Consider the following 14,989-nt stretch of genomic DNA (forward strand, 5'->3'; position numbering starts at 1 on the left):
AGCTCCATCCCTCCCCAGCTCCAATCCCTGGCAACAGATGGATTCCTGGGCCAGGCGACAGGAGACGGAGCCCCACCAGTCCCACCCAGTCCGGAACTGCTGCCCTATGCCAGGCAGAGCTGGGGCTGCCTTCATAACGCGTGGCACACATGGGAAGCTCTGGCTTTTGCCCTCTCACTCCCTGGCAAAGCACCACCATTTGGCAACCTCTATAGCTGTCCTCTGCCCCCTGACTCTGCTGCTTGGGAAATCAGGGGGAGGGTCTCTCTCTTCCTCTCTTGCACACAACACACGCTTTCACTTGGAAGAAATGACGGGAAGAAGAGCCCCCCACCCACCCAATGACACACTCCAAGGGGCCCAGGGAGGTTGGCTAACCCCAGCGTGTGCAGCTGGAGTAATGCAGGAGAGCTCAATCTGACTCAGAGATCAAGCACATCTTTTGGGGGAGGGGGGGGATGACCTCCGAGCGAGTGAGTGAGAAGCCTGCGGGGGGGGGGGCTGCTGAAAGCACCAGTCCCCACCCTTCATTGCAGGGCCCACAGCTCAACCATATTTGGAATGGAAGTTGCAAGCACACGAAAGACATTCTTGAGACGCGCCCCAGAGACACGGCTTGCACCTTCTTCCCTTCTTCGTCTTGGAGGGCCGTGCCTCTCCCCTTCCACCCATCACTCCCCCGCCAGCTGTAAATCCCAAAAGCAAACATTCTGCCTGAGGTCTCCTGCCTGGACATTGGACTGAAGCCCCCCCACCCCACCCCAAGGGGGAATTTCCCTCACTGAAAAGTTCCATTGCTCAGGGAGGCAACAGAAAACACAATTCCTCCCCAGCTCTTTTTCCATGGCAAAGACGGCGCAGCTCAGGCCCTCCCATGCTGCTCCAACCAGGGAATGCAGAATAAGCACTGGAAGGACAAGCATCCCCACAGCCGGTATGTGTGGCCCTCCAGGAAGCGGCCAGGAGGTTCTTCCCACCCGTCTGAATGGCACGTGGTCCCTGATTCCATGCCCAGGCCTTACAAACAATGTGTTTGCGCACCCCACCCACCCCCCATTCAAATCCACAGTGACAAAGTTTCTGGCCACTTAAGCAGCCTGAAGGATGTCATGATTCAGCACACAGAGAACTCAAAGGAAACCACCCGACCCACAGCAGTGATGCTCGACTGCACATTCTCCCTCAAGCTGGGGCAAGCTCGGACTCTGGACACAGATGCCAGGGCCAGGTTCAAAGGGAGCCCCGCTCAAAGCCACGTTTTCTGCCAACAGCTGCGGAAGGGGAGCCCACGGGGGGGGGGGGGACAGAGGTCAGCATCAGGCCCACAGCTGAGCTGCCGACTATGCAGGCACAGAACGGCTCACAAACGTGGATAAAGAACGAAGGCGATGTGGTCTGTGCTGCTGGGTGTCGCTTAAGGGAAGCAGGAGCCTATTGTGCAATTTTTGGACTGTTTAACATTGCCGTGCTCATACTTGAGCGGTACTTTGGTAGATTTCTTTTAGATCTCTGGCTGGTTCCAGATTTCAGCAAACAACAAACCAGGGGAAACAAACTCAACCCAAAATATGCCAAGGTTATTAAGAGGGCCATGCTACCAGATTAAATATATTCATCATATAGTGCGCACGTGTGTGAAATTAAGAACACCGGGGGCCTGAACATCAGACTGGACCGTTTGCAAGCATTCCTAGCAGATGGGGAAGTCCGAGGAACCACATGAAACCAGATCCCCCCCTCAGCCTCCCCAGCCTTCCTCAGGGGTCAAAAATTCATTAAAAATATACAAAACACACATTCAGAGATGTATTTTTCACAACCAGGGTGTTTTCTCAAATTAAAAGGGAAAAAAAGGGGGGGGAACCAAATTATTATAGTTGAAACTGATATATCCAGACGGACCAGGCAGAGCGAGGGAGGGAGGGACAGGTTCTTGCCAAGAGGGACATGTGCGGGCCGAGTGTCCATGCTCAGGAGCATCACAAGTCGCACTGCTCTCCCCACACACATGCCCTGGACAGCTGTCCCACAACTAGCAAGCAGCAGTCAGGAAGGATCCAGGCAGGAGCTCCCGGTCGCCCTAAGAGGCCCTGGGGAGAGAGACGGGGCCTGCCTGCAGCCCAGCGGAGCCAAGAATGGGGAACCTTTGGGGCCTCCCTCCCTGCCCCAGGGTGTGCCCAATCTGGAGACAGCACAATCCAGATGTTTCTGCAGCAGAAGATGTCATTTAAAGCAGCCGCAGAACTTGCTCCTCATCACGGGAACACACCGGCAACAGTCAAGAGGTCACTCTCTGAAGTCGGCTGCGGACGGCCTGAGCATGTAGCGTTCGTACTAGGCTAGAGATAATGAATCCCGAGAGATTCTTGAAGGGTAAAAGCTTCTACTCCTGGAAACCCCAGCCCAGGAGGGCAGGCTAGTTGGCCGGTTTACTTAGTGCCTTTTCAAATTTTATCTGCCCTTCCTCTAAGGATCCCAGTGCCGCCCACACGGAATGACTCTCAAAAGGGTCATCAAAAAGGGGGCTCCAGATGTAAGACGGTTCTCCTCTGTTTATTCTCCCAGCAACCCTGCAAGGTAGGTGCATGGGCCAATGCCAACCAGTACATTTCATGGCTCTGAACCTAAAGCCTTCCCAGTTCTGTCCCAACACACTAAGCCAGGAGCCCCACCCTTCTAGAGCCTGAGGGCTCCTTCTGAACGCTGCTGACTCACAACAACTGAGCAGCCTCCGCAGGACACAAAGGTGTCAGGGAGCAAGGCTGTGCACGACATACTACGCAGACAAGGCGTCGAGCAGTCCGAACAGCCAATCAGAAGCCGCGCTCACTTCCTAAAGACCTTTGGCAGGCCCTAGGAAAGGGGTTGGTGGGCACCGTGCCCCCCACCCCCACCCCACCCCACATTGGGAACCCCTGCTCTAAATCATGGCCACACAGGAGCCCTTCTGCGCTCTTGGAAATCCTCCGCAGCTTCGCAAAGAGCAGAGTTCGGCCTCTCCCCCCCCCCCCCGAACAGCTCCCTTTCCCCAATTCTGCCCCACTCCCTGAGCTGCCGGCCTGCAGAGGCCTGCCTGAGCAGTGGGGCAGGAGCAGAGGACCCCTCCGGCATTCCAGGCCAGCCTTCTGCAAGGAAAGGACGGCCTCCATGCAGCCCGGCGCAGAAAGCAAACAGACGCTGCCTGCCAAGTGTTACACGCAGCAGGGGGAAGGCGGCCACCTCTCCGATGGAAAGAACTCTGTCCAAAGACATACTTCGTGGGGGCTGCCTGCCCAGAGTGGAATGTTTATGCTAACAGAGGGTGGTGGAAAAAGGAAAGAGGGGGGACCCCGAGCAGAAGCCAGGCTGTTGTTGTTTTTTAAAGCGGCCTGTTCTGCAATTCAGATCGCCAGAAACAACGGGGCACGCAGGCAGGGTCCCCTCTCAGTCCGGCTTCTGGGGTGTCCTGTTAGGCTAAAACGGAGGATGGGGGGACTCCGAGGCCCAGAGCTTGCTGGTGCAGGGAGGGTTTAGGAGGTGAGATAAGAGGGCAGAAGGAGGCAGAGACACAGGTGGACGGGGGACCCTGCGGTCAAGACAGACAGCAGGACGCTTCTCCCCTCCTACCTTCTGCCAACCCCACCAGATGTTCCTTTTCAAAGTATCTGTTTTCTGTTCCATCACAGCTTTCCAAGCAAGGATTTGGTGCTGCATAGTTTCCGGCTTCTTCCTGCAGTCCTGAAAAGGGACTTTTCTTTGCTTGAGACCAATGTACAAATAGAGCCACGGGGGCCATGAAGAGGCAGTGACATAATTCAGACCCCTGGGGGCAAAGAAGACGGGGCCTCCCCAGTGAGAAGAGCTGGAGGAGATGCAAGCAGAAGGAAGGAATATCTCCCGAGGGGAGCTTATGTCCCCCCAATGGAAGGTCTTCTGGAATCAAACCTGGCTCATCACTTGCCTTCAAAGCCCTACCCTCAGGGGTAGTCAAACTGCAGCCCTCCAGATGTCCATGGACTACAGTTCCCATGAGCCCCTGCCAGCATTCGCTTATCAGGAGCTGTCATGATAGACTAACCCCTCCGGGAGAAGCAAGCCCCAGACACCCTTCATTTAAAAAAGGAACTCCATCAAAATAATAATGTGCACCATGCAGACGTCCGACAGAGTGAGCTCTCTATGGACAGGCGCACTTAGTCAGGCAAGAACGGGTGGAGACGGACGGCAGCCCCGCTTAAGTGCCCCCCCCCCCCAGTCTGGGGCTACTCGTACTGCAGAGAGCTGCTCTGAAGGGGGCAGATGCTCTCCCCTCCCCCGGAATGGTCCAGCCCACCTATTTCTGGGAAGGGCAGAGATCGGTGTCCCGTTCTGGAAGACACATGAAAAAGTAATGCAACAATCACAACCGCACATGTCCCCCAGTGAGGGAAGAAGACTTAATTCTCCCGTCACTCCTGGAGTCTGGTTACACCCAGGACAAATATAGATGCCTCCATTAGGACTCCGCAGAACACCCGGCGCGAGAAATGGGGGCAACTGGACGAAGCACATCCACTTTCAGAGTAATGGAGTCTGGCGGCTGGAAACAACAACAAGGGGAAGAAGAGGCTGCCTGAGAACTCCCACCCCTGCGCAATCCGAGTCAGAACAGGCTCAGCTGATCCAGAGACACGGCGGGAGACCCACGGGCTCTGCTCCCGGTTTTAATAACAACACTGCCCTGACCATTTAGAGTCCGGACACTTCTGATGGTCTGGTCCGCTTATAGGAACAAGCAGGTGAATTTGTTGTTTTGCTTTATGGTCTGTGGCATCCGGCAGACTTTTAAAGATGGACGTGATCCTTCCCCACCCCACCGTGCCCGGCCTGGTCCTTTGAAGGGGGGATGCCAGTCAGATGCTCGGAGCACTGGGCCACGGCCCCTCCCAACGCCCATGAAGATAAAGAATCCGACCCTGGGCCATCAAAGTCAGCCTCGTCCCCTCGGACCACCGGCTGCTCTCCAGGTCCTTCCCACCCAGCGCTCCTTCCCACCCAGCCACTGGAGACACTTGTTGTGCGAGAAGCCTGCCCGCAGGACAATCCCACTCCACACGCCCGCTGCTTCATCCACAGGCGGTCGGAGCCCCCTCGTCCCCTTCGGCGCAAGCAGGACCGCCTGCTCCCTCACCGCAGGGAGCGCCAACAGGCTCATCGGCGCCCCCCTCCAGATTGCGCCACCCGGTCTAGTCAGAGAGATGTCGAAAACCAAGTTGAGTGACATACAGCTACGCCCGTACCAAGCTGGCACGCTGGGGAGGCGAGGGGGCGGCAGGGAAGCAGCACTTCCACTCCAGAGAGATTGGACAATAGGAGCCGGATGGCATTTGTCACGGCAGCAGGCAGAGTCACCCGAGCAACTCTGGGTGAGAAGGAAGCGGGGACCCTTTCCCCAAGCCCCCACCCCCAGCAATGCGACCATGCCGCTCTGCTGCGTTGTACGGTGCCAGGGCAAGCCTGCCAGTGGCAGCACAGCAAGGAGAACCTGGCAGGGGAAGCGCCACCATCACGTCCATGCCGAAGAGCTCCCGTGTCCCGGTGGGAGTTCTCCTCCCCCAAGACCACCCTCCGTCCCTTGGGCTGGAGGATCGTGGCTCAACGTTATTTCTTTCCAGGACGTAGAAACCCCCTCCTGAGCCAGAGGGCACTCGGCTTAGACAATCAGGACCACAGACTCAGCCGGAAGCTGCAGCTTGACACGTGACACTGCCTTACGCTGAATGGGATGGTTGGTCCATCAAACAAGCAGTGGCTCTCCAGGGTGTCAGGCTGAGGTTTCCACAATTCCTCCTTTTACTCGGAGATGCTGGGGATTGAACCTGGGGCCTTCTGCATTCCACACAGAGGTTCAGCCATGGCCCTTCCCCTGTTTGCTCGCTCCAGCACAAGCATCCACTCCCCCGTGCAAATTGCCTCTCTCCCAGAGCTTAAAAACAAACAAACTGGTTTCTTGGAGCACCGACTGACCTACAACAGACAAAGGGACAAAAAGACCTAGAACTAAGGATCCGGGTTCCGAACACTGTCTATATTTGCTCTGCCGCTGGGCATTCTTCTGCACCTGGCCCCACACAGACCGGACCCTTGCCCCTCCCCTCCTTGTGAAAGAGCCCTGCCCTGACCTCACTGCAGCAGGCAAACCAGGCGGAGGAATCTGGGGGCAGGATGCCTTTCTTGTGCAACCGCATTGCTGCCTTCATGGCCTCCCACGCCCAAGCAGAAGACGGCCTCGTGCAAACCGTGGCCCCCCCTGACATATTGCCCCATCGCTCAGAAAAAGACAGAGGAGGAAAACGACAAGAGATGTAGGAACAGAGGCAAAACAAGCTTCTACCTGCTTTGGGGCCCAGGTGGGCAAATGGCATGGCCAACCCCCAAGTCTTGTCCCAGGTGCAAACCTTTCCTGCTGGGCGCTACTAGATGCCTCGTCTGGGGTGGGGTGGGGGATCTCCTCCCTACGGACTGTCCCAACCTCTTCTATCCTATGTCTGCTAGGAGCCCTGGTCACACTGAAGGCGGCCACAGACACCTTGCCTGTGGCTTTAGAGGACCTGGAATGGGCATGGCCGCATTTCTCTCTCACACAGAAGCAAGCCTTTCTGAGACAAGGGTGGTGATCTGAGCCATGATCCACATGCCCTACAGCCATTAAAAGCAGGGCCTTCTTTGCTTGGCCCCTGGATCACGAAATGCCTGCTTCAGGAGTTTCTACCCTGCCGTCCTTCCAACGTCAAATCACGGCCTGCTCGCCAAGCATTTTCAGATCCTGGGCATTATTTTTGGAGTGAGGCTTTTATTTGCTGGTCTCGTTTGTGGGTTATTTAAAGCTGCTATTTTAAACCTTTTCTGGCCCGGTTGTGAATTAATTTTTACATGCTGCAGTTTTAGTCCTACTTTTAGATTGCTCACTTTTAAGGCTGCCGTAGTTTTAATGTGTCCAATTCTTGCTTCAGCCAGCTTTGGTCTTAAAAAAAAAAAAAGAATCTAGAATGCAGAATATAAACATTTTACACAAACAAACACAGGCTGCTTGTCAACGTGGAGGGCCGTGCCGGAAGCCTCCCCTTGGGACCGATTACACGGATCTTGTTCTCCCAAGGGGTGGCAAATTGGAATCTCAGGTAACCCACCCCAGACTGCCTGTGGGAAGTGCCCCTTGATTTAAAAAAAAACAAACCAAACCAAACCCCCCTCTCTAGAGAGCGGGCACATCAGAAAGAAGGTGGGGCTACAGTCTCTGTTACTGAAGAATCAGGTTTCCATGTGCAGGGAAAGGGGAAGTGGTAAGGCGCAACGTCCCAACACTTTTGCTCTCACATGCAGTGGCAGAAGGTGACACGCTAACCCCAGCCTGCTGGGCAGCTTACCTCTCAGGACTTCAAGGGGGACCTCGAGGCCTGAGGGAGCTGGCACTTGGGTCTGGTTCAAACCGACGAGAGGAAAGATGACAGAAACGGCTGTGGCACCTTTTACCACAGGGGATGCTCTGCTGTCTGGAATATCCTCCAGTGCCGATTCCCTGCATGTAGAGAACCAGCACAAGCAACGAGAAGGCAAAAGCCTTCATCCTGATGGGCTGACTTTCCACCTGCGAGGAGCTGTGTGCCAAGAAGCCTCCAAAGTGGAAACTCACCACCTGCAGCTTATTCCACCACCAGCTTTTCCTGTGAATGTGAACCAGGCAGACCTCAGGCAACCAGCTCCCAAGCCAGGATTGTGTGTGCCCAGACAGACCCGGGGGGGATATGGTGCTGTCCCACCGGCTGGGACTGGAATAAATCCCTCCCTGAATCCTAGCTTCGCCCTCTACAAGGCTGGCCGTCCATCCCAGAGCAGGGAGCCATTTGCCTGGGGAAGTTCACCTGATCCAGGCCTGTGGCTTTCTCAGAGAGCCTGTCAGGACTTGTTTGTTTTTTTATTATTAAGCAGCACAATTTGCTCTTATAGCACACCATAAAAGTTCTGCTTATTGTCCTGTTCAGATGCTTTGGGCTAATCCTCAAGACGGGGCCTTGGCTCTCCGGAAGACGGGATGTTCGTTTTCTAAATAAACAGAGGACAGGGAATGGCGCCAGTGGCCAATGGAATGAGCTGGGAGCAGGCATGCCCGGCCTTTCCGCCCCGTGAGCTCCCGAGGCAGCTGGAAGGCCAGCCGCTGGATCCCAGCCACGCCCCCAGTCTGTCAGCACTGTCCTGCTCTGAAGGGTTGCTGTGAGAATGTAAAGAAAACGTCCACAGCCTTTCGTATGCTGAAAGCCTGCACTGCCGGGATGTTAAGCATTTTTGTTTTTCATTCATGATGGGGCAGGAGTCTGTGCTGGTTCCCCGTTTGAGCACTGTTTATGACTCTGCTGCTCATTTCTCTGCCAAGTAGAATATTAAATACTCCTTGCTTTTTTGCCTCTTGTGTGGTTTCATAATTTTCACCAATACCGTGTGGCCCATTCATTTGTCTACCACAGATTTTCCCAACTTTTTTACCCCCGAGAACCCCCTGAAACTTTCTCCAACCTTTGAGGAACCTCAAAAGTGGTGTCATCATGCAGAACGTGGTTGGGAAGCAAAGCTGTGGACACCCCCGCCCGGGACCCCTCCCCTTCCCACCCCCTCCAGGCCCATCATGGGCCATTGGGGGAGGGGGCGGCAGGTCACATGAGCATATAAGGACAGGGCGTGGGCCCCCTCCTGACTAGCCCTTCTGGACTGGGCAGGCCATGCCACGGGGTGAGCCCCAGGCCTTCTCCTCCTCGCCCTCACAAGCGTGTGCTGCAGAGCGTTTGGGGCTGCCTGTCTCCGACCCAGAAATCCGTTGGGAGGCAGCAACCTGCTTCATCATCCAGCTGCAAACCACCTGGGAGCTAAACAAAAGGACATGCCTGGGAGAGCAGCCCCCCTGCCCCCCGCCAAGTCGAGCCATACTCTTAGGGGAAAGGCCACTGTCTAGATTTCCGCTGGCTGGAAAAACAGAGTAATCAAAAAGGCCACTTCACCCACGGCATCCTGTTTTCATGGAAAACTAATCTGATTTTCGAGCTCCAGGCCTCCCTTAATGGTCCCAGAGGAGGGGGGAGGACTCAGAGACCCCAGAATGGGCAGGGGCAGAGAATGGCCCACCGGATTTCAGGGCCGGCTGCTTGCAAAACAGGCCTGGCCCACCTGCCCTGGCACGCAGCAACAGACAGCTCTTGTACTCTGAAGGGGGGCTGCGGAGAAGAAAGGGCCCAGGGACAGAGGAGACCAGGTTGAAGCTACAGACTGCGTGTCCCTGCAGGGAAAGCATCAACGCGGACCTGCGTTCGAGTTCCTGGTCAGGCAGACATTCACAAGCAAACGGCTCCCTCTGGGATCATGCCCACCTGTACTTAAGCTCAGAGGCCGTGGCTTGCCAACACTGCAGGAGAGGTTTGCAGCAGAGGCCAGATTTGCAGTTGCTGGCTCAGAGCTAGTCAGTATAATTGGAGAGGCCAGCCATCTCCACCCTCTGTTTGTTCCTCCTGTCTTGGAATTTTGTCTTTTGGGCTGAGATGGCTCCAGTTTCCCCTCCAAGATTGAAGGTCGGCAGAGTCAAGGTCAATTATAACTTTTGTACAGGTGTAAAATACTGATGGGTCTTGAATTTGTTTCAGTTGAAAGATACTTTACCCTCAGTGCAGAGACAATGTTTTACCTTCATATCCTTCCCCCAAAAAAGAATAAAATGTTTTCTTCAAGCAACGCAGGATAGCTTTTCTTTGCAAAATGTTGTGTTCTCTCTTCTAAAAGAGACTCCCCCCTGCTTTCCCGTTAGGATCCGAAAAAAAGGCAGCAGCGGTTGGACTAGATGTCCACTGAGGTCCCTTCCAGCTCTATGTTTCTATTTACATAAAGGGGCACGTACGAAATCCCTTTGCCACTGACTGCAAAAAGATCCAGGCTCAGTTCCTGGTATCTCCAGGGTAAGGAGCTCAATAAGTTGGCAAAGAGCTCTGAGCAGCCGCCAACAGAGACCACCCTGAGCCGGAGGAGACCACCCTGAGCTCAGCACTCAGCGGAAGGAGACTTCCAGCCAAATTTCAGCTGCAGGAGGGGCTTGAGAAAGAAGGAAGTGAAAGCAATAACTCCTGCTTTGCAGGCCAGACCTGTTGCAAGGGAGAGATAGCGAGAAGGGTGGAGGTGAGGCCTAGAGCAATGGGGAGGGCTGGGGTGCCCTCAGACAGTGTCTCTGTCTCACAGGCAGGCAGGCAGGCAGGCACAGAGGCACCCCGCTTCTAAAAGCTTAGAACCAGGGCCAGGCTCGCCAGAGGTCAGCTGCAGGACCCAGTTCAGGCAATCCAGCTCAGATCTGCAACAGGAGAAGCAGCTGTTTGGCTCTCCCTTTCTGCAGTCATCACCCCCAGCCCCCACACATCAGGATGCAGGGAGCAGAGGGAAAGGGGTGGGCAGGTGGATGCTCCCAGGGAAGCTGAAGGGCTGGCTGGCACCCCTGCCTTGAGAAGTTACCTGTGCCAAAAGGCAAGCAATTGTCTCTGAGGGAGAAGCTTATACCTCAAATCAAACCTGGTTGGCCTTAAAGGTGCCGCGGAGTCTAAATTCGTTCAAGAGGCAAGCAAAACGCGCACACAGGGTTGTGGGGAAAGGTTTTAGCCACATGCATCCATTTTTCCACTTGGGGCTTCCGGGAAGCAAGACAGGCGTGCTGGAAACGGACCTCCTTCCCTTCGGCTGTAGCCGTGCAAACAGCAGGCCAAGGTCCCTGACCACGTGCCCCCATCTGTGGCACTCCAAGGCCCTTCCTTCAAGACCAATCGCCCGGGACTGCAACGGACCAGGCTTCCCCCGCCCCCACCCAGCCTCCTGGGGAGGGAAGGAATCCTCACCTGGACACAGGTGAGCAGTTACTTGCTCTACTGGCAAGGGCCTAGTCCAGGCCTGCAGAAGGAGGTCGCTGATGATTTTTCTTTTGGGGGGGGAGAGGAGGGGATATGATGAAAAATGACAAGTACAGACCCTCTGACAGCTCATGGTGCATCTGTACACCATGGCTTTGAAGCTGCCTGAGACCGGTTCAGCCAAATTTGCACCCAGCCCTGGTGGCATGGTGCTTGGCATGAGTTCAAATCATAGTTCCCAGCGGCCTCTCAATACCGGAAAAATGGGGTGCAAACCAGGCACAGGAACCTCAGAGGCGCAGTTATAATTAAACTCCACATCCTGCCATGAGTCACCTCTAAGAGAGAGACGCGCACAGGCCGGGACAAAGAACCTCAGTGCCGACTTAAGAAGGGGGGGGGGGAGAGACCCTGTTTCGGCAGTCCAAAAACTAGTTTTGGGGAGGCAGCCTCTTAACCACAGAAAAAGTCTCTCCCGGCTTCCTTGCGATGTGCTGAATCGTTGCCACAAACACAACCACCACGTCACTACCGTGGAGTCAGCTCAGGAAGCAGAATCGGCTGGGGGGAGCCGGGAAAGAAACCGGTCCCTTGGACAAGTTCCCTCCTCGTGGCCGGGCAGCAGAGGAACCTGGTCCCGGATCCTGAGGACACTGCCCAGGTGGGCAGCTCTGTCCCCAAGGCCCGCTCTGGCTGGAGAGGCATGCAGCCACACCTCTGTCTGCTGTGGCTTTGGGGCCTTCACTGCTTCCCCCTGGGAGGCTGCAGGAGCCCAGTCGCTCAAGACTCCACTCCCCCCCCACACACACACACCACACGTGTGGCCTGAGAAGACACTAGGAGACCGCTGGCCCCTCCGGCCCCTGGCAAGCGCCCGGCTGCTGTGCCCAGCAGATGTTCTCGTCACTCTCAGTCGGACTGTCACTGCCAGGTAAGGCTGTGCGGGGGGGGGCATGGCCAGTCTCCTCCTTGACCCCCTCCCCCTCAAATTCCTCCCTGCTCCAGGCAGCTGCTTCATCGATTTAGCCCTGCTGGAATTCAGATGCTGCAGCTGGGGGTGGGGTGGGGGTGTGAGAGAGAGTTCAGGAAGAAGGGGCCGTGAATGACGACTATGTGTAAAGAGGGGTTGGGGGGGGCAGCAGTCTCTTTTTGAAGACCAGCCAGAGAAATCCAACTCGCAGCCCCCCCTGCCCTGTCCTCCAGGGCTCCGGTATTGTAACATGCGTGGGTTGGCATGTCATGTTATGCTTGAGTGCCTGACCATCTTAACTGTGAGATCTTCGCTGGTGGAACGGTCCTTAAAGGGGACAGGCCCACCCTCAGGTCATGCTGACCTCCCTCTTCCCCAGGAAAGCTGGCCCCAGAAGGGTCCCACAGGCCTCTTCAGCCTGCCTGAGCCCTCCAGACTGGCTGAGGACAGCAACTTTGCCCTGGAGAAGGGCGTGCACAAAGTGCTACCTGTCCCTGAGTCTCCGCAGCCGTCACCTTGGAATGAAGGGCAGAGGAGGGCTGTTTCCAATGCTTGGGGACGGCCGGGGAACCCTGGCTGCCCGCTTCCAGCATGCGTGGGCAGCACCTTCCCCAGGAACAAACCAGGAAAACACTTCCTGGGGCCAAGTGTGCCGACGGGCCAAAAAACCCAAAGCACACAGATGCTGTGCTCAGAGGGACACCGGCCAGGCCAGGCCAGGGCTGAGGGGCAGGCGGACCACGTGAGCCAGCAGCTGTCTCGTCTCTCCCGTCTCCACAGAGCTCCTTCCTTGGCAGGACAGCTGGGGAAGGACACAGACCCTCCTTCACGTCTCCTGACAACACCGCCCCTCTCTTCCCCCAACGGCCGGCCGGCCAGCCAGTTGAACCACCAACGACTGAGGAGAGCTGCCTTCTTCACTGCCCTCTGGAGCAGACTCCGGGCTGCAAACCTGGCTAGCCGGATGCACCCGAGGACTGGAGGATCTCTGGCCAAAGCCCACCTGACAACCCCACTGACCCCAGAGGAACCGGGACAACCAGTGCAAGGAGGGGCCCGAAAGACAAAAGCCATCAGCACCAGCTAGAAGGCTCCGTGCGGGGGGCCCCTGCCCAGCCAGCCAAGGAAAACCACGGCCCCAATCCCCACAGGCACTCCTACACGAACTGCTGTCCATGTGATATTCGCAACACAATGACCAAGAGGCAATGCGGTGTAAAGGTCCCAATGATAGTCTAGGATCTGGGAGGCCCAAGTTCGAATCCCCACCCTGAATGGAAGCTCACTGGGTGACCTTGGGTCAGTCACACTCTCGGCCTCACCCACCTCACAGGATTGTTGTGAGGATAAAACAGAGGAGAGGAGAAGGCTGTGAGCGCTCTGGGGAGGAAGGGAGGGGGTAAGGAAGGACATTTGAAAAATCAGTTTCCCCTTCAAATAGGACAGCGGGACTTAACTCCGCGAGGAAGAATTCTCAAGCACAGAGGAGTCCCCGACTGTGACAGGCCTGTGCTGGGCCAGTGAGAGAAGTTCTCCGAAGAGAGAGGGCAGCTCCAGCCTCCCCACCATGGGGCCAGGCCTTTCTGGAGGGAAGGCAGACCCGCCCTGTGACGAGGCTGGAAAATGTTGCAAACCTTTTTGGAGGTAGGTGTCCTGACACAGAGGGCTGCTTCTTTCAACATTTCCAAGAGCCACCTCAAGCCGGGGGGGGGGGGGGGCAGCCCGGGAGGGATCCGGAAGGGCTGGCCCGGAGGAAGGGAAGCCATCCCAGCGCAGCCCACCTTGCATGCCCCGGCCCACACGCCGCGTGCAACGCGCGGATTCCGAGAAGGGCGCCCTCAAGTTCATCTAGCCCACCCCACGCCGTTCGGACGCACGTGGGCAGCCCCCAAGGCCCGGGCCCTCCGCACTCACCGGCCAGGAGCGAGAGGGGCAGCAGCAGCCAGTAGAGGACCCCGCAGAGGACGCGCCGCTCCATGCCGCGCTCAGGCGCAGGGGGGCTCGCCGGGCAGGACGCACGCCGCCACCGCCACCGCCCCCGCCGCGCTCATCGCCGCCCCCGACGGCAGGCAGGCAGGCGGACAGGCGGGCGGGCGCTCCGGGGCCGCGTGTCGGTCCGGGGCGCCGAGCTTGGGCAGCGGCGGGCGGGCACTGCGGGCGCCCCGGCCGGGCTCCAGAGGGACGTGGGCTGCGGAGGCGATGAGCTGCCGAGCCACGAGCCGTCCGCGCTCTCGCTCCTTCTGGCGGAACTTTCTTGCGCCTCCGCCCGCTCGCCGGGGCCGCCCTCCTGCTCTCCCGCCCGGCGCCGCCTCCGGGCCCGCCCGGCCCGCCCCAGGGGCCACCTCCTCCCCGGCAGGGCAGCCCCCCGGCCCGGCCCGCGCCTCGCCACACGTGTCCGGCCCCGGCCCGACGGCGCGGCTTTGCGGCAAACTCGCCCGGCTCGCCCTTCCCCGCGAAGCCGGCAGCCCCATCTAGCGCCGACGCGACCCCACGGCAGTCGCTGCCCGCCTCGCCTCCAAGCTGCGCTTCCTCAACGGCGGCCCCGTTAGGGGAAGACCGGCGTCCCTGGAACGCCAGCCCTGCGAGGGGACGCGGGGGCAGCAGCACAAGACCGGGACCCGGCCTGAAACCGCAGCCCGGAGTTTGCACGACCTGAGCGGCGCTGTTAACGGTGGAATATGCAGAAGGCCATATGCATCGATGCTGACATATTCAGAGTCACCAGGAGTCGGAAGGGATCCGGCCTCACGCACAGCACACCACACCACACATGCCCTGCATTCCCCAGAGAGCCCCCCCCCCCCCAGCTGCAGAATTATGGCTCTGCAAATTCTTCAGATTCCTTGGCTTGGGCTTGCACATCCGGAAAAGGCCAAAACACCATTCAGTTCGCTCCATGGATTGCTTATTTCCAGAGCGTCAACTCAGCTTTTTCTTTGCACGGAAAACAGCAGCAGCAGGAGACGGGGCAGAGCAGGATCCCAAACGCCCCACGGATCTCTTTGCCAACTCCGCTCTTCCTTCCAGAATGACAGACGGGGGGGGGGGGGCAGGGGGTTGCCTAGCAGGGAGCCTTTGGAAAGAGACCAAGGGCCGGGCCCTCTACAGCTCCAGGGCAGCCTGCCCCTAAAAC

General features: G+C 57.4%; 1 protein-coding gene across 3 annotated transcripts in view; it reads right to left on the reverse strand.

Annotated features, from left to right (window-relative positions):
• Window positions 1-13,976, reverse strand: part of PIEZO1 (piezo type mechanosensitive ion channel component 1 (Er blood group)) — a 62,130-nt gene extending 48,154 nt beyond the window's left edge. For all 3 annotated transcript variants that reach the window (XM_077309621.1, XM_077309620.1, XM_077309619.1), the window contains exon 1: window positions 13,771-13,976. In XM_077309621.1, the coding sequence (XP_077165736.1) occupies window positions 13,771-13,834 (64 nt within the window). In that variant the 5' untranslated portion in view covers window positions 13,835-13,976. The remainder of the gene's footprint in view (window positions 1-13,770) is intronic.
• Window positions 13,977-14,989: the final 1,013 nt, after the last annotated feature.

The sequence above is a fragment of the Paroedura picta genome, chromosome 14, assembly GCF_049243985.1.
Source record: "Paroedura picta isolate Pp20150507F chromosome 14, Ppicta_v3.0, whole genome shotgun sequence".
Classification (NCBI taxonomy): Eukaryota; Metazoa; Chordata; class Lepidosauria; order Squamata; family Gekkonidae; genus Paroedura; species Paroedura picta.